The sequence below is a fragment of the Simochromis diagramma genome, unplaced genomic scaffold, assembly GCF_900408965.1.
Source record: "Simochromis diagramma unplaced genomic scaffold, fSimDia1.1 OVJJ01000602.1, whole genome shotgun sequence".
Lineage (NCBI taxonomy): Eukaryota > Metazoa > Chordata > Actinopteri > Cichliformes > Cichlidae > Simochromis > Simochromis diagramma.
Window position 1 is genome coordinate 8,063,411 of NW_024387040.1, and position 18,574 is coordinate 8,081,984.

Here is an 18,574-nt window from a genome sequence, read left to right on the forward strand (position 1 = left end):
ATTCTCAAATCTGTGATTTATACTTACTAAAGTACTGAAAGCTGTTAAGCTTCTTAGAGATGCTACGCTTGGCTGATCCCTTACTCACAGTGGGTAGGTTTGGTAGAGTTTTTACACTGGATTTTCTTCTTGACACAACCCCAAAAGGGATTTGTGTCTGCCGTTTTGTCCAGTCTACCAATCAAAGTTGTCTCCTTGTGGACCCCTTGATCACTTCAAGAACTGCTGCTATTTTAAGTGTATTTCAGACTATTTGTAGTAGGACAGTTATAGATGGTACAGGCCACCATTCAGGTCCTCTCCCCACAAATGCGTGCCTCAGAACATTCGTAAAACAGTCTGGTCCTGGTGGGTAAACTGACAACTATGTGAATCTTGAAAATATGAAGACAAAAACGAGCATGGTCCTGACCTAAAGCACTGTCACTGGGGTTGGACTCTGTTTGGTTGCTTGGTTGTAGCCTGAAAGCTAATTATCACGATGAGTTACAATCATGATAAACCTTAAAGCTGATCTGTTTAAAACAGAAGCTCTTTTGAGGTTTGTGGTTAAATCAGCACAAATGTGCAAGGTCTCAAGTGACCTAAAAACAGGAGCAGCTCTGAAAGCAGTCCAGAGGTGTACAAGCAGACTACTTAGAAAATGAGTAGTTTCTATAGTTTTCAATGTAATTATGGGAAGTGTTATGGCTAACACAGAGAGACAGACAACCATTCGCGCGCACATTCACACTTATGGGTAATTTGGATTAATCAGTTAACCTATCCCCACAAACTGCATGTCTTTGGACTGTGGGAGGAAGCTGGAGTACCTGGAGGAAATCCACGCAAACACGGGGAGAACATGCAAACTCCACACAGAAAGACCCTGTCCTGATGGTGGAATTGAGCTCAGGACCTTCTTGCTGTGCGGCAACAGTTCTAACCACTGTGCCACCGTGCTGCCCTACGCTCGATAGGTGTACATAATAAACTGGCAACTATGTAGTCAAGTGTTATTTCCCAAAGTGTCAAACTATTCTGCAACTACAACATCAAAGTATGATGGCTGGTCAACCCTCGCAGTAGTCTGAAGGAACAAATTATTCAAGTGGTAGCAAGCAATACAACTTAATAATAATAATAATAATATTAGAAACAATAAAAATTATAATGCTAATCACAGAAAGCACAGCTCAGTACAGAAAAAATTCTGCTTTTGTGTCATGCTTTATCAAACACAGGTTTAAAATATGCATATTTGAGAATATTCATGCATATCCACACATAAACAACGTCTATGCATAGATACACACATACATATATTCATATATTTATATTTGTATCTATGTAATCAAAATCCTGCCATTGAAAAAGATGCAACAGCATTTACAAAGAAGTGTACATAAATAGGATGCTGTGGTTTTTCAGGGTATAGCAGCACGATGGGAGGACAGAACAGAGTCCAGGAGGGCCTTGGGAGGGGTTCTGGTCTGTCACTGGTGGATGTATGAGTCTCTGGCCCATTCCCCTGCCTCACCCCTCTTTTTTGGAGCTACCTCCCCTTCTCTGTCCCTCTCTCTGTCCCGGTCGTAGTAGTGATGGTGGTGGTCGCGTGCTGGCCGGTGGTGGTGGTGAGAGCGCTGCTTGTTCCGCTCATTGTGGTCCTGTTCGCGCTCTTTGGAGCGCTGGTGTCCCGTGCTGTGACCGGCCTCGTCCGCCCCGCTGCGGTGATGGTGGTGGTGGTGATGGTGGTTGTGGTCCCGGTGGGGCAGTGGCTCGTAATGCTGTTGCTGCTGGGGATGCCCCTCCCCTTGATCCTCATCGTCCTCCTCTTCCTGCTGAAGACGCTGAGTGCGCGGCTCAGTACAAGCCGAGTCCTTGCTCTCTCGACTTTCTCGGCTCTCCCTGCTCTCGGGGGTCTCAGAGTCCAAAGTCTCTTGCCGGGAGAGGCCCTTGGCTTTACTGCTGTGATGGTGGTGGTGGTGATGGTGGTTGTGGTGTTCAGTCCTGGTAGAAGATGACCGGTGGTGGACGTGCTGGGATCTCCTGGATGACTCTGTCCTAAGAGGCCTCTCCTCCTCGTTGCCCTCCTCCTCCCCCTCTGCGTCAGCATCGCCCTGGTCCAGGCTCTGGTGGTGGTGATGATGGTGGTGACGGTGATGGTGGTGCTGGTAATCCTCTCTGGAGCCTTTCCCCTCCACTTTATCTCCCTTCTGCTCTGTACTGTTTCCCTGAGATTAGCGACACACATCAGTCAGTACGATGGCACATACAAAACCAGAAAACATCACAGCAAGCACACGCAAACTAAAAATCACATCACCCCAGTTGTTTCACCAAAATTCACACAGAACTACAAAGAAGAAGATGTCACACTTGAACACACACGCTTTCTCGTCAAATCCATTCACGGCCGACTCTGTGACCCAGGAGTAAGAACTCAAAAAAAGCAAGGCGTGCTCCTCGGCTTCAGCTTTCATCACTCGACCTCGCCGCACTTACCACACTAGCAAATACAAGCTCACTCCTGCTCCTCATCAATATCAGCGTTTTCTTCGCTCTCAGTCTTACATTGTGATGGCAGTGGATAGAGAAAGGGCAGATAAGGGGATTATGCAGCATTTACAGATGACTGAAACTGCCCATAACGGTGAGGGTTGTTATAAAATATATTAAACAAAAAAAATGGTTTAGAGCTGAGCTGAAAAGGAACTACATTAGAAAAGGAACTATTAAAAGTGAAACAAATGATTTCATGTTAAATACTAAAGTCCAGCTCTCTGTCTACGTCCAAACTGTCTCTAAACTGTTTTTATTCTATTGAGTTTTACACGTTTTGTGGTAGTTAAACTTCAGGGGTCTCCTGTATCATCAGCATCAGCCACGATTAATCAAATGAATGTGATAACAGCATTGTTTTGACCTGTTAATATGAATTTTGTTCCCATCTCTTGAAGCGTGTTTTGTCTCTGCTAACTCTTTTCTTGCTGTCAGCTCCTGTTCGTCCTTTTATATTTGATGTTTTCTCTGATCTAGTTCCTCTTTATGCATCAGAAGGTTCTTGTAGAGCATTTTAAATCCAGTTTCTTCCTTAGTATTTCATACCCGTGTACCTATCCTAGATAAAGTAGATTATTCTTAATTTACACATTACCTGTAGTGCATATGTTAAAGAATAACATAATATGAGAAAAGTAAAGACTTTTAGCAGACATTGTAGATGCAAACTACAACATTTTGTAATTCTTCAAAGCTCTGATTTCTTTCATCTCTTCCTTTCTAATCCTGCCTCCCACACTTCTGGATCCCCTCTTTTTCCATGGCCTCCATTGGCCCAGAGTATGCTCAGCACTTGTACCTGCACGCCAGAGACCGGGGCCGTGCTGGAGGGCAGGCTGGCTGTGGGTAGCTTTGCTAGCACTGGGTCAGGGGGGCTGCAGCTGGTGGGGTGAGTGCTTTTCCAGTAGGCCTCCAGGTAATCGGCCATATGCTCACATGCGTCCTCCAGCTGGTTCTCATCAAGAATGATGTCAAACATTTCCTGCGAAAGGCGAAACGGGCGCAGTCAGAGTTGAAGGAAATGGAACGGAGACATGACAGGGTCAACAAAACCAGCCAGCGCTGACGTGGAACTTCACATTAAAAGACTTAAAGTGATCTAAGGAAACAAAAAACGATTAAAAAAAACCATCGGGGCAAGTTAGAAACAACTCACAGGATTAGACACTAGATAACATTAAGTATTCATTTTGCAGAAAATCTTAAACTGTAAATCCCTAAAGATACTGACTGCTATTTAAATGAAATTAAACCTCCGCTTTCACAATACTGGAGGGTTTGCCTCATTTTCTAAAATAATAAGTAAGCAGATTAGAGAGGGACGGAAATAGAACTGGCAGAAATTATAAAGGAATAAACAAAACCTGACTTCAGATATGCACAAATTAAAACCCAGAGCCAAAAAGAACAAAACTCCAAGTTATTTCACACACTGGATTAAAATTGGCAGTAATTCCGGTCCGCTGTGGAGACTTACAGGAGGGCACTGAGCCAGCTTGTCGGCGGCCACCATCTGGACATTGAGGTGTTTGGCCTGAGACTTGCCTCTGGACTTGATGAGCCGCTGTAACACCTGAAGGCAAATGAGGACGAAAGGCAAGAAGGTCACGGCTGTTTTTGACAAACTTAAATTAAAGCTTTGTGCGTGCAGCACACAAGTTTCTCAGCTTTAAACAGGAGCTTCTTTTGGAGGTGGACAATTAATGTAATCTTAGAAGGATTCATTTTACACAAATACAGATAGATAGTAATGAATTTTTAAAACCCATTTTTAGATGAGACCCCATAAATGTGGGTTGAAAACCTCAAATCCTAAGGCTCAACTGGTCAATTAAATCTGCCATTGGCACTTATATATGATATCTAGAGCCTGACCAATATATTTCTCTTGGTGATTATAATCTGTTCTTGAAACATAGAGTATCATCGGGTATGTTGTCCAGTCAGCATGTGGGATTTTTGTTTGTTTACAGAAAACAATGCAGAAAAAGCATAACTCTTCTCCCTCCTATCAGTAAGTTGCTAACTAGTTTGTGAAATAGATAATAAACAATAACCCTGCTCATTTTAACACCAGCACACTGGATTTATTTGTGGTTATACTGGATATCCATCCACCATCCAACTATCCATTTATCATGGAGGTATCCCAGCTGTCACAGGGTGATAGGCGGGGCATACCAGAGACAGGTCACCAGTCACAACCATGCCTATGGTCAATTTAAAATCACTAGTTTACATAACATGCATGTATCTGGACTTGGGGAAGAAGCTCCACTCCACGGGCCACCTTCGGACACATGACCTTCTTGCTAAGAGGCAACAGTGGGACCCCTGCATCTCTGTACAACTGTGCATATACAGTATATATAAATATGATATGAAAACTACTTTTTGTATTGAAATATACTTTTGTTTTATGTGTGCGGCAGGCTGCAATGTGCTGCTACTGTAGAATAAACATTCAATATTTTCCACAAACTACCAGGTTTGTGCCACGTGGTGATATTTGATGGCTAATGTCAAACTTCTGTCATTAAATAGACTTTCTGTATGTCATAAATAAATATAACCTTCCCAGAATAAATGCTGCCACATCCAAGACCATTTTGGGAGGCATGAAAATTAAACAGTGGTGTTGCCTGAAATAATTTAATGCAGCAATTTTGGCTATTTTTACTTTTGATACAGAATATTTAGCTCGTACTATGTCTTTACATTCATTTGTGCAGTTGCTAATGAAGTTGAGTAATTCTACTCATTTAACTGCTATTTATACAAATACAACATATTAAAAGTTACTCTTAGTGTATAAGAAGCAGCAGTTGGGTGTAATTAAGAGGCCAGGTGATAAAGAGCAATTTATTTTCCCCACTTCGAGTGTGATTTAATCTGCTGCCACTGTGATTTAAAGCTGGCATCTCGTGTCTGTTCATCAGCTATTGCTTTCTCTCATTTTCTGAGATGTGCTTTTTATTGATCACTGACTCATGAGCCTTTTGTACACTTGTTGAAGGTCGAAGTGATGAATCAGTCCTCTCACGCATTTTCTCACTCTCAAAGTAGCAGTCACGTCTGACATGCTGGATTTAAAGCCAGAGAGCAGTTGCAGAGAGACAATACAAGCGGTGACAAGACAGGATGACGTGAAGACAGACGCACATAAACCAGCGGAGCTGACTAACACGTTTATGAGAGTACAGGGAACATCTGCTGAGCCGTTTTCTCACTGTCTTTATTTTCCATCATAGCACATGTACACTGGCAAGTGCATCTGTTCCTCTCTGTTCCTACAGACATCATTTCTCTTACCTTGGGTGAGGTGATCTTGACGTAGACAATGATGGGGGCGAGGGAAGTCTTTCCCAGCTGTGACGGGTGGTTGATGGTATCAGCGTCCAGAACCACCAGCTGTAACGTCCGCGCCAATTCGAAAATTCGCTCGATCTCACTCTGGACTTCAGCTGAAGGGAGACACAGAGGTCTGGGTTTATTCTTTTCAGAGCAGGAAATTATTTCTTATCAGTCGTCAGGGGGATTTATCATGATAGTAGCTTGTGTAACACTGGTTTGTTTTGCACTTTGTTTATCAGTGGCACACTTCCTCTTTTCTTTCTTTGCCACTTGATTGAAATCCCCCTATTTTCACTCCTTACTCAAAATCTGCACTCTCTTTTTCACCTTCTCATTGGGCGACAGTCCTGCTACTCAAGTTTAACTTAGCCATTTCTTTGTTAGCATAACCAATAACTATATTTATGTTTATGGAAGTTTATGACCAAGAGGCTTAAGTCTAATCTTGTCTTTGTTTATTTTCCACACTGAGCAGTCCACTGGTGTCGTTTCCCCATTCATACTCACAACTGCAATTAATTTAAAGTTGGATAAATAAACTTTCATGCACCGGATCATAACTTAATAGCTGATTTCTTTCATGCATTCTTACCAGATCCCCTTAATGATTAAGTTCACTTCCGAAACCCCGATTAACACCAATATATCCTCTGCTGCTGACTTTCAAAGACATCACAAATCTTGTAGTGTCATCTAAAAACACCTCACAAGTTGTTTTGATGTGGCTGTGCAAATATATTTCATGATTACTGATAAAACAAAAAGAATAAAAACAAAAATGATCTCGTCTTTTAACAGCCGAGTTCGTTATCGCAGATAAGCTCTCTGCTAGGATGACAGAAAATGAACATAATAGGCCCCATTAATATTTATGCTTAATTTATTGCAAAATATTCACAATATTAAAGATACTCCTAACTCCATATTTTATTATGGACTATCCTAGAGTAGCTGTGTATGATTTAAAGTTAAAAATACTCCTTATTTATCTTAAACCGAACAATGATGCATGCCTTAAGTTCATCTACTGTCTGAAAGAAGTTGTTTTAGCTCCACCCCCTCTCTCTTTAAGCTGACTCTTGTAATTGGCTGCCTCTCGTAAACACAAGTGATGTCATACAGATCCATGAGTGTAAAAAACATCGTCTTTTGGCTCATAGGGATTACTTGCCTTACTTTTGCTGGCCTCATTACTGGAAACTAGGGGCATGTTTAATGTGACCATCCACCACTGTACAAATATATATTTGACAGATTTATACCTGACGATGGCGCTAGATTAAAAAGGATCCCAAGCGTGATTTCAATTTATTTTGAATATCTGCGCAAATTTTTGCAACAATCCATCCATTAGTTGTTGAGACATCCCATTTTAATGTGGATCCCTAGAGCCACACTGAAAGCGTGGCTAAAAAATGATTATTAGTTATTATTAAAGATGAATTTTTATGACTGCTCAGAGTCCATCAGTCATATAGTACGCCTTTTAAAAATCTGAGCCTGCATCAGTGATTTAGGGCATAGCTCTTTGTGCCTCACAGAGACTTAAATATTCAAAAGACATCATGACTTCAGGGACACGGCTTGGAGACTAATAGCTCTGAGTGAGTGAGGAGCCACATTATGTTACCTCTAACAGATACCGACTCTTACATCACACAACTCCCACTCCAGCAGATGACGACGTGACTGCAAATACAATCCTACAAATAACTCAGGAAGGCCCAGTCCGGAGAGAAATCACGGCCAAGCTTCATGACTTCCAGTCCCGACAGTCTGAAGATAACATGAAAACATTCCAGCCTAACAGCTCATTCAAAATCTCATTTTCCAACTTAAAAATGCCACAGAGGGCCACCAGTTTCACGTGTTTCCAACTTTTCCTGAAATCATTTCATCCATCTTAATGGAGCACAGCTTCAAGCCAATGTCACTTTTGATGATAAAATTCTCTTAAAAAGCCTTAAATTACATAGAAAGCAAATGCATAACTCTTTGCTCTTTTGGCAGGAAAACAAAAGCTTTGAGAGACAAAATAATAACAAAAGAATGACAAAACACACCCTGAGTGGTCCTTAACTTTAAAAGCTTTATGTTTAGTATATTAAATGAAAAAGTAGGTTTGACAAAGACTTCGTTTTCTGAAGAAGAACAAAGTCAAAGTTATAGTGTGCCGGCTCTCTGTACTCATTAAAAAACTGTACTTTTAACACACGATGGGCTTCTATTTTATGCTTTTTCCTGCCTTCTTCCTCTGCTGTGGCTGCTGACTGATGCTTCTGGTGATACATAGCAGAGATTAGCCTTGTCACCTCTGTTTGACTCCGGAATCTGTTTCATTCTAATCACATCTAAACCCCAATCAACCTCAGTCAAATCAGAGCAGCTCTTAAACTTATTACTGCATGTTTGCGCTCCATCTTTCATCCCAAACAAAAGAGGCCAGCCAAGGCCATTCAGGGCCGTCTAGAGTTATCGTTACCATTGTCAAGAGTTTCTTTAATCGTTTCCTTCCTTTTTGCTACGTAAGCTGGTCTCCTTGAAAACATTATGAATCAAAACACCAGATGTTCCCAGGCGTAGAGTTTTCTAAGAAACTTACCCAAATTTGAGCGTGTGTTGGAGCGTTCGATGATGGCGTGCTTGCTGGGATTGTTCAGGACCGAGCGTTTGGCAAGAGAGATGTCCGCCGTGACTCGAGTGATTGATATTCTGTCACGAGAAATGGGAGAAGTAATCAGTAGATCTGGGCTTAAAACAAGATGTTGCTGAGGGCAGCAGTTTTTATCCACTGCTTGAGCACATTTCCTGAAACACTGCTGCAGTTCTCAAAGCATTAAGAGCAATCATCACGTCATTGAAAGCCCTGCATCATGCTCACTATAAACATTTAGGCTACAGCGATCAGGCATGACATTATGGCCACCTGGCTAATAGTGTGTTGGTCCCTGCTTTGCTAAACAGCCAAAAAACTGCAATGCATTGTGTATTCTGACACCTTCCTACCAGAACCAACATTAACTTCTTCAGGAATTTGAGCTACCATAGCTTGTCTGTTGGATCGGAAAGCGGATCACTAGATAGTGACCACTGCAGACCGGGAACAGCCCACAAGAGCTGCAGTTTTGGAGTTGCTCTGACTTAGTCTCCTAATGTTCCCCTAATGTATCCCACCAACCCACTAACAGGTGCCATGATGATAATAATCAGTGTTATTCACCTCACCCGTCAGTGTTCAAAATGTGATACCAGATCGGCGTATATGTGACTAAAATGAGACTTCCCTTCATTGTTGCTTTAAGTAAAGGCTCTCGTGTCATAAAGGTGGTGTCCTACACACAGGAACTCCAGGGTAAAGGGACAGTTCACTCTAAATTAAAATCTACATGTTTAACCTCTGCTGTGCAGTGCTGCTTGTTTTTGTTGATGTTTGGTTTCCCAGAATTAGAGATACTGGTTGTAGAAATGTTTGCTTCTCTATTAAATATACTGCAGCTGAACAGCACTTGCTTTGCGATGCTCAACGCTTCCGAAAATACATCTGAAGAACTCAGCAGCAATTCCTTTGAGAAACCATGACCTAGTTAGTCAAACAAAAAAATCCACCACCCCTGTTCTACTAAAAGAAGAATGTGGCTTGTTACCATTACAGCTCAACCAACTGGGACATCATTAATGATTACATCTTAACACGAGCACAAATGCCAAGAAAATATACTTTAGACTAATGTTCTTCATCTATTTATTTATTTCTCTTTTCTTTTAATGCTTATTGACTCGTTGCAAAGGCAGCTTCTGTGACAGCACTTCAGTCCCTGACGAATTTCCCTAAGCGGACAATGAAGTCGTACTGTATTGTTTTTCATTGATCGTGTTCATCAAATGCAAACAGTTTGTCAATACTGATACTATATCACAACTGCTCACCCTTCCCTGCAGACATTTGGAGTTGTTTTGGGGAATGCTGTGCATGGTTTCACTAACTTTTCCAGATTTTGTAGATACAACGAACATGAGCTAAAGAGCCTTAACAGCTCAGTCAGTGGTTGAACACCCGGGGAGCTCTGCTGCATGTCTTTCCTCCCCTCTCTTTCCTCTGTCTATCTGCTGTGTTATATAAATAAAGGAAAAGTATCCCACATAAAAACCATGTGGATGTTGTTAATGTCTGATCTGTATTTGCTGGAAAAACATTAACTGAAATAAAACTAACTAAAATAATATTTGTCCCTACAAAACTAAATAAAAAAAATATACGAGAAATGTTTTCAGTTTAAGTCTTTGTCGGCTCGGTCAAACGTGTCAACGCTGTCAGGCTGACGAGGCTTTGGTGCATATGTTTACTGGGACTGAGATGTCTGTGTGACTGTGGTTGTCTGTAGTTGTTTGCTTTGCTGTACTGTGTCACGTCTTGCTCTGAAACTCCGGCAAAACCACCCATGTCAATAACAAAAATGAACACTAAAGCTAGTGAAAAACACAAAAACTGAAGTGAAATGAGCACATCCACTGTGGGAACTAAACGAAACTGCACTGAATAGAAATCAAACATGTAAAACTTAGAAGTATAACTACAGCACAAAGAACATGCAAAACTGTAACAACTCCGGAAACGGCGCTATGAACAGTATGTGTTTATATTTGAGTTTGGGCATGTTACTAACTTTAGTAACACGAACTTTACACAAGATAAATTAAAGTTTAATAATTTAAACATTTATTTTATACATTTTGAGGATTTATAACATGTGTATGCTTATGAAAAAACAGGTCTTTTGCAGCCCATAACTGAGGATTCTGTACCAAAGCAACAAGAGAGCGCATATAAAAATGCGCTGTGCATTTGAGACTCGCACACGGCGTAGGAATCTCGATTGCCAGGTGAAAACTGTGCCAAACCAACTAAGAAAAACTAACACCAAATCAAAGACAAATGTCAGAGAGCAGCAGCAGGGAATTACTTACAGGTGTAAATTTGTTTAAAACAAATCAGCAGATCAAACGGTATTCTCCGCAGCTGCTGATGATCTGAGTGGATCTTCGTGTTGTGCAACTTCTAAACTAAAAAACCTCTCTGCTCCGGGTGGGAGGATGGACTCAGCATTGAGTAAGGAGAATCCTGCTCGGCTCTAGGGCCCATTATGGCCTATTAAGGACATGGAGAGGGCCTATTTAAAGCAGCGGCACACATCTCCAGGCCAAACAAACTTGTTACACACTCCCTCAGCTAACCTCGAGGGAGAGATAAATACCAGCCTATAGACTTAGAAGAGTGAGGAAGGAAGCGGGATGGGAGCTTGTGTTTTTAAAAAGGTCACAGGAAGCTTACCTTCCCTCAAATCTGTGTTTCAAAAAGTCAAACAGCGCTTTTTGCATCATGTCTGTCACCTGCAAACGAGATTCAGGAGAGAGAACAAGAGTCAATGAGTCAGGTTTTCTAAACTACTAAAGAAAATACTAAAGAAAATTCAGTGTTGTGTTTGGAAAGTTGAAGCTTTGATGCACCTCGTAGCCCTTCAGTGACGGTCCAACCAGAACCACGGGCCGCATGGAAGGCACAACGTCGTACGGAGGAATGTGCTCCGTCTTCAGAAGGAGAGAAGAAGAAAAACAGTTACACATTTATGGAGACCAAGTAAACACTCACCATCACAAATCACTTAAGGGGGTGGAAAAACAACGAAGTAGACATTTTAAAAGCACTGAAACATTATGAACCATGAAACGGGACGTCCGAGCTGGTTCGAAAAACAAACAAACAAACAAGCTTTGATTTATAACCGATTTGGCAGTTTGCTGCAGAAACTTTAATGATGACACTTCAAAGGAGGTTACCGTAAACGAAAAATATTTATGTATGTCAGATCGAGTCTCTCGTGTCATGGTTCTGATTCCGCTGAATAAAAGGGAAGCTAAATTCTAGGAAAGGTTAGTCAGGGAGTGAGAAAGAAGCCCGAGTAGATCAACAGAAGCTTTGACTGAAAACACAAAATTAGGACACAGTTAGAAAAACTCGCTCACTGCTGTACGGACAAAAACGGAGCTCAGTTTGTGGAACAGCCTGTTTTTAATCAACACTTAGACTGACCTTATTATGAGGTCAACGCGGTCCATGATGTGACTTTTGCACATAATATAAACAGTTATTTTTCTAAATGTAAAAATGCTTTTATGTGATGCCTTCTAAGACGCCTTTCATTACACTTAAAAAATACTTGCAAGTATGCACATGCAGCACTTAGCATATTTATTAGACCACCTATTATCAAGCATAACATTTAACCACTAAAACTACATTTTCTTTTCGGGAATGCAAATAAATAGCTACATAATAACACTAACAACAACACTAATATTGTGTTTTACAATGGGGGCTTTTTTGTAAAACAGTAAGTTTGAACATTCATGAATAACATGCATTGAAAATATGGTTTTGATTGAACTGGTGCATTCTGTTAATTAATCATTACAGAAACATAAAAATGATTTTGATTATTACAAATACAGTTAATTTAAGGCTGAACACTGGGTGTTTGACTGTGAGGCTCTCCAGTGCAGAATGTCATGTGGTATGTTTATGAGAGATCATAGACTGATATAATCACACAAATATTTTTGTATTTTTACAATTTACTGTGAACATGCATATATTAATAAAGAAAAAAACTGTTGATTCATAGAGATGAAATTTTTTTATTTGCAACCCTGTTCGAATTATTTTTTTAATACATTTATAAACTACTGAAACTTCTGATACATTCTTGCATTTGTGTTTTTAGTGAACTCGCTGTTTTAGTGGAAATTAGCATTATAAATTCAATTTGTGTATAATGTTTTTAAGACTGTCTTCTTAATCCTTGCAAATATTAGCATGTGGTTTCAGAGAGGAAATGCATTATGGTCTGTGACAGCGAGCCAATGACCCTCATACCTCTGTGTCCCGCTGTCTGGAAGAACAGCGTGTTTGAGCCGAGATACAGAGAGAAGGTTTACTTCTGCTTTCTCTGGCTACTTAAAAGGACTGCTGACATTATTTTCTTAGTCATCCCTTATTTGTCCTCATGTCCGGGCGGTTCTTTCGATCTGTATTATCTTTACGATAAGTGTTTCAGATGATTTATTTAGACTTTCTTGTTGCAGTCTGTAGCTCCCTTTTACTCGTCCCTTCAGCTCTAAACATTTTCTATCTAGCATTCGCTGTCGTCAGTGAGCTTCCCCAGAGACGCTGTGGGAACTGATGCGCACTACTGCTGACTAACATGCCATCAATGAACAATGTAGCTCAGCTTAAATCCTTTCAGTAGCATATTTAACTTCTAGATTACATGGTCACTGTAATCATGAGAAACAAGCTCTACTATATCCTTAAGTCCCACAGCAAACAGCATTTATTTATTTCAGCTGTCACTAATGAAAAATATGAGTAGCGATTATGTTATAGTGAACTAAAGCTAAACCAAAACTAAGTTGAAATAACACTTCAATGAATTAAAAATAAAACCAAGATTAAACTATATTATATGTTTTACTTACATAAATGAAATGTAAGAGGAGTTTCTTTAGTTTTAATCTTTATCATTTATCAAATGTGTCAGCAGAGCCACCCTGAGGAGGCTTCAGCACATTTGTTTATCTGGACTGTGATGACGGTGATCCAAAGCCTCTCACAGGTGTGCAGCTGGAATGCTGCAGTATATGATTTGGACCACTTTTTGCTTATAAAATGATTCAGTGACCCCTCATGTCCTGAAGACGAAGGCCCCATCATCGTGGAAAAGATTGCTCTCATCTGGGTGGTCTTATGATGTTGACAGAACATCCATATCTCCTCACTCTAGAGGTTAGGATTCAAGCTTTCCTTTAATTTGTCAATCATCATTTTTTGGCTTTTCATGTTTTCTGTTTTTATTCTCTTTGCCTTTATACTCTAGCTTCATAAAAGATAGGACCATGGCATTACTTTTCTCATCAATTGTAGCTCTCACCAAGAAACAAGCTGTTCACACTGAGATCCCAAATGTACACACAAAACAATCACAACACACAGGCTGGCAGGAGCGGTGAGTAGTGTGAGTACATTGGTGAGTCTATGCTTAGGAAATGCATTGAGAGGTTTTCACAGCTCAGACCATGAAGGTTATCCCCACACCCTGCTGTGCTGGTGCGGTGCACACAAAGACTTACCGACTTCTGCTTCTGTTTAGCTGTGGCAAGACGAAAGAGGAAAAAGAGAGAGGTTAGGAAAAGGCATGCATGCTAAGTGTGGCGTGAACGCCGAGGGACAAGGACGATGGTGTAGACGAACAGGAGGGGCGCTGCGTGTAGCTGAGCAGCCATAGGCATTTTAGTCAGAGCCGTGCGGACGGATAGAGAAGAAGGGAGGGTCGGGTAGCTCAGGTAGAGTTTACCTTCTTAAAGAAGGGCATTCGTTTCTCTTTTGCTAGGGGTGACATGACAGTGTTTGGACTGGCTTTAGGGGAGCGCAGGTTGACTGGAAGCTCATTGTCCTCGGGGTCTAAGCCTGTGGCGTCTATGTCAATGGCTACCCACACAGACAGACAAGAGCATCGTCACATGGAGGTGAAGACAGGAGGTCACAGGTAACGGGTAGGATTTACATTGAAAGTAGCACAGAATGTAGGTACTACACAGAAAGTACATGAAACGTAAAAGTACAGTTATGGCAGAAATAATGTCTGTTTTACTGAGGTTAGGAACACGTACATCTTACCTACAGCTGGATTTCAGTGACTAAATGTTGATTCAAAATACTAACAAATCTATTAAATACAAAATTGGACTTTCACCCCTGAAGCTGCTTACCAGATGAAGGAGGAGTAGATTTCCGTGAGTTAGGAACAACTTCACCTAAACTAGATGATGAGTTTGCTCCCAATTTACTGAAATGATAAATACAATTTTTAACATTAGGCCAACAAAATTGAATATCTAATGATGTGCACATTCATAATAAATTATCTCAAAGCTAAAGCAAAGGACTTTGGTGTGCACGAGTCTGTTTACCTGGAGTGGAACTTGCCCTGCTTGGCTCTCTGCTCCTGGAGGATACGAGTGTTTTCAAGCTTCACTGGACTGGGGATGAAACCGATTTCACAGCCTTCTTTCACCAGGCGTCCTATCCACCAGTCATTGTTGTACTTCTACACATACACAAAATTCAAGAAAGTCATCTCAAACATCCTCCTTTTTATTGCTGCCGTCATCTTTCTTTCCATATGGCATCGACAAACTACCGTACTGAACAACACCTCTAGCTCACCTCTTTGACATGGAGGAAGTCTTTAGCCTCAAAGGAGACGGCCATGCCTGGCACAGGGACATCATCGTCGTGACTCGGGCTGTAGCTGACATTTGTGCGGACGGCAAATGCAACTGGTTTGGTCTAGCAGAAGGAACAAAGGAGGGAAATAAAAAAAAAAAAGTCAGATTTTACAAGCGATAAATTGCTTTCAAACTGGAGGAAATCAAGCACAGATTCTAACACGAGTGGGGAGACAGTTGCTAAAAGTTTTTATTTTAATCTTTTTCGAACACTACTGCCAAGCTGTGATCCTCGTCTTTGTGTGAGGTGTAAAAATAAGCCCGGGTGAGAGATATCAGCAGCCTCTGACTCATCCAGACTTCGTCTAGTCTTCTCTCCACAAATGAGCTGCCTGCTTTTCTGTCTCTCTGCTACATGCTACAGCACTCACATGTTACAAGTTCAAATGATGCAACATGTTACCAACCGCAGCACCAGTAGTACAAGTACGCTCAAGCAAAATCAGCACTTGCGTAAATGGTAAATCATAAATCAATCCAGCATTCTTTACAAAGACAGAATCAATACTGACCTCCTTATACGATCACTATAAACCTTTTACTTCAAGACAAAAAGTCATTGAGATAATGCATAAAGCTAATAAAATGTTTCCAGGCAGGGAAATAACAATCTAACACTGCTGACTGTCCACAAACTGCATGAAACAGCACTGATGTAGCTGCACCGTTCAATAAAACCTCCCCTGCCCACAGTGACACGTTACCCTGCTACAAAAGATTAAGGATCACATCATATGCTCACATACAAACACTAAACTAGTTTCTGGGTTTGTTTTTGCAAGCCCAGAATATCCACTTAAGACACATATCCCTTTAAGAATTACATAAAATGCTTTCGGACATAATCTTGGAGCCAGTCTGGCGGCAGTAGCCTCAACAGTTGGCAACACGGTCATGCCCTCAACCAGATTACATTTGCTCTGCCTTTGACAGAGTGACAAGCACGACAGAAGTCAACTGAAAAGCCAAAATAAATGCACAAGGATCTAGCTTAGAGTAATCTCCCAGCCCAGACTTGCACGCTAAACATTTACCTGCAGGTGAAAGGGAGCAAGATGAGAGAGTGGATGTGCAATATTTAGCTGGAGGTCTAACCGAGATCACTAGATCAGAGAGGCTGATGCTATAATGGAGTTGGACTTTCTACAGATTCCTAAAAAATGCCTTCAAGGGGCACAAAAAGTCTGGACTGCTGCAGCCGGTTTCCTCCCAATCTGATTTACTCTTAGCAACCCAAAAATAAAACGCACCATCACATTGAGGTAATTTCCATTTTGATTTCTGCATTAAAATGTGGACAGAAAGTATAAGAAAACACATTTATCTTTATTACCACTGGGTTTAGCATAAAGTGAAACCAAAACTGATTTATAATAGATAGAAGTGGAGCTCATGCTATATATTTTAAAAGCTCTATTATCTGATTTTATAGTCGTGGGAGAAGATGAACCCAACAAACACTTTAAACTTTTTAGTTTCTGATTAGGAGACAGATTGTTTTTGCCACCACTCCCGACTAGTCAACTAATAAATGCTCCATTTCGTTCATTGGCTAGTTCATAACTGACTGTTTTTGCTGCTATTTGCTTTCAGGCTTTTAGCTTCATTGTTTTAATTCAGTCCCACTGCTCTTGCAGTGAACTTTTTTGTCAGGTAGGCAGCTATTTTCCCAGTTAAAAAGCTACCTTCTCAGAAAAAAAATACAGTGAGCTTCCGCAGGGAACACAAACAAATGACCAAGAGCACTTACATGACTCCAAATGAATGATAATGTGACTTTATTTGTGGTGACAATATTGGCGCGTCATTACTGCGTTCATAACCAGTGGTCAAAACATTTATTCCAAGTTTCAAGTCTATCAGATAAATGCCTCAGAGAAACACAACTAGTGTGAAATCACAATAAACTATGAATGACTGTGTAAATAATACATTAGTCAAATCCTCCTGAGATCATTTTCCCACATGCAGGCAGCAACGTAAATATTCTATGGCTGTAAGCTGGAGTATGTGTGTGTGACGTCCCCATTGAGGAAATCATCCAATCCAGCGCGTGCACTGCCAAGACCCTTTGAGGACACAGAGTCCTTGGCGTTTGCATGCAATGAGTCACATGCCTGAATGAAGGTATGAGGTCCATTAGTATACATATGTGTGCTCTCTCAGTAGTCTCCTGGACTGCGGCCTTTTTCCTCCCTTCCAGCTGCTCTCCTTCATTTTATCCATCATTTTCTTTCTATAGTCTTAATGGCACTTTGCAATATGCACACATACATCTCTTGATGTGCCACTCTGTCTTTCAGGTGACTGTGGCGTCTATTCAGAATGACACTGCTCAACAGCATCTCCTCACCTCCTGACTGAGCCCATATGGCTCTGTTGCTTCTTATGTAACACAGGCTTTCATTATGGATGCCATACTGCAGTGAGTAAGGGAGAAGGACAGAGGCGGAGGGTTAGAGACAGGGTAAGAAAAAGAAGAGAGGAGGAGGACAAAATAGAGGACATGGAAAAGGAAGGTTTAGTGTTAAAAAAAGGAGATGAAAGAGAAAGGACTGGGAATAAGGAAGTAGATTAACAGCACAAGAGAAGCCCTGTCTGTAACTGGGAACCCTATGAGGCATAACCAATTAACAACCGATGAAGCCAGTCACAATATCACGTCACCCCATACATATTTCATCAGGTAATACCTCCCAGTCCTCTTTCTGCTTATACCAACCTGCCCTTGATGTTGTTGATTTGCCTTCTAGCATGCTACAACCTTTCCTTTAGCAACACGCCAAGGATCTTGCGCTATAAATTAATTTTCCCACATTGTTTCACCTTGAATCTTGTGGATCGATTTGAAATAAATTCCCCTCTGCTCTGCGTGCCGGCCTTAGGCTGTACAGAGAACTGGTAAAATTTATTATTATATGACGTGAAGGAAACCATAACTATCATTAATCTAGCGTGTGGGAAGATGTTTCTATAATTATCAAAGGCTCCTTTGGTATATACTTGTATATTGACTTGACCACTGCAGCTGCCAGTCCTATTATGCCTGGAGTTTATAGTTGGAGTGAGATTATGCTTTGTTTTCATAAATCAAGCCTTCATCCACATAGTCAAATTGCTTTTTGCATCCACGGTTGTTATGTTAAAGCTTCTTGAGTGACACTTAACTAGAGTGAGGGAAAATTGGCTTCATCTACAGCAAAAGAAATCTCCAATACTTCAAGTACGCGACTGAAGATTTAGAAAATACAACTGATATCCAACAAAAAGATAACATGATAAAAACGACCATAAACCATGCAGCAGTCTTTGGCTGTCAATACAATATATGTCAAAC

The 18,574-nt window shown here is 40.9% G+C and overlaps 1 protein-coding gene across 8 annotated transcripts in view; it reads right to left on the reverse strand.

Moving 5' to 3' along the window:
• Positions 1-884: 884 nt before the first annotated feature.
• The window catches only part of cacnb2a (calcium channel, voltage-dependent, beta 2a), a 68,197-nt gene continuing 50,507 nt past the window's right edge, over positions 885-18,574 (reverse strand). For 4 of the 8 annotated variants that reach the window (XM_040043803.1, XM_040043806.1, XM_040043807.1 and 1 more), the window contains 11 exons: positions 15,176-15,298; positions 14,920-15,056; positions 14,719-14,795; positions 14,304-14,437; positions 11,401-11,481; positions 11,225-11,283; positions 8,498-8,607; positions 5,854-6,005; positions 4,019-4,114; positions 3,341-3,523; positions 885-2,213 (listed from right to left, as the gene is read on the reverse strand). In XM_040043803.1, the coding sequence (XP_039899737.1) occupies positions 1,476-2,213; positions 3,341-3,523; positions 4,019-4,114; positions 5,854-6,005; positions 8,498-8,607; positions 11,225-11,283; positions 11,401-11,481; positions 14,304-14,437; positions 14,719-14,795; positions 14,920-15,056; positions 15,176-15,298 (1,890 nt within the window). In that variant the 3' untranslated portion in view covers positions 885-1,475. The other 4 variants (XM_040043805.1, XM_040043808.1, XM_040043810.1 and 1 more) reach the window with 3 other exon arrangements.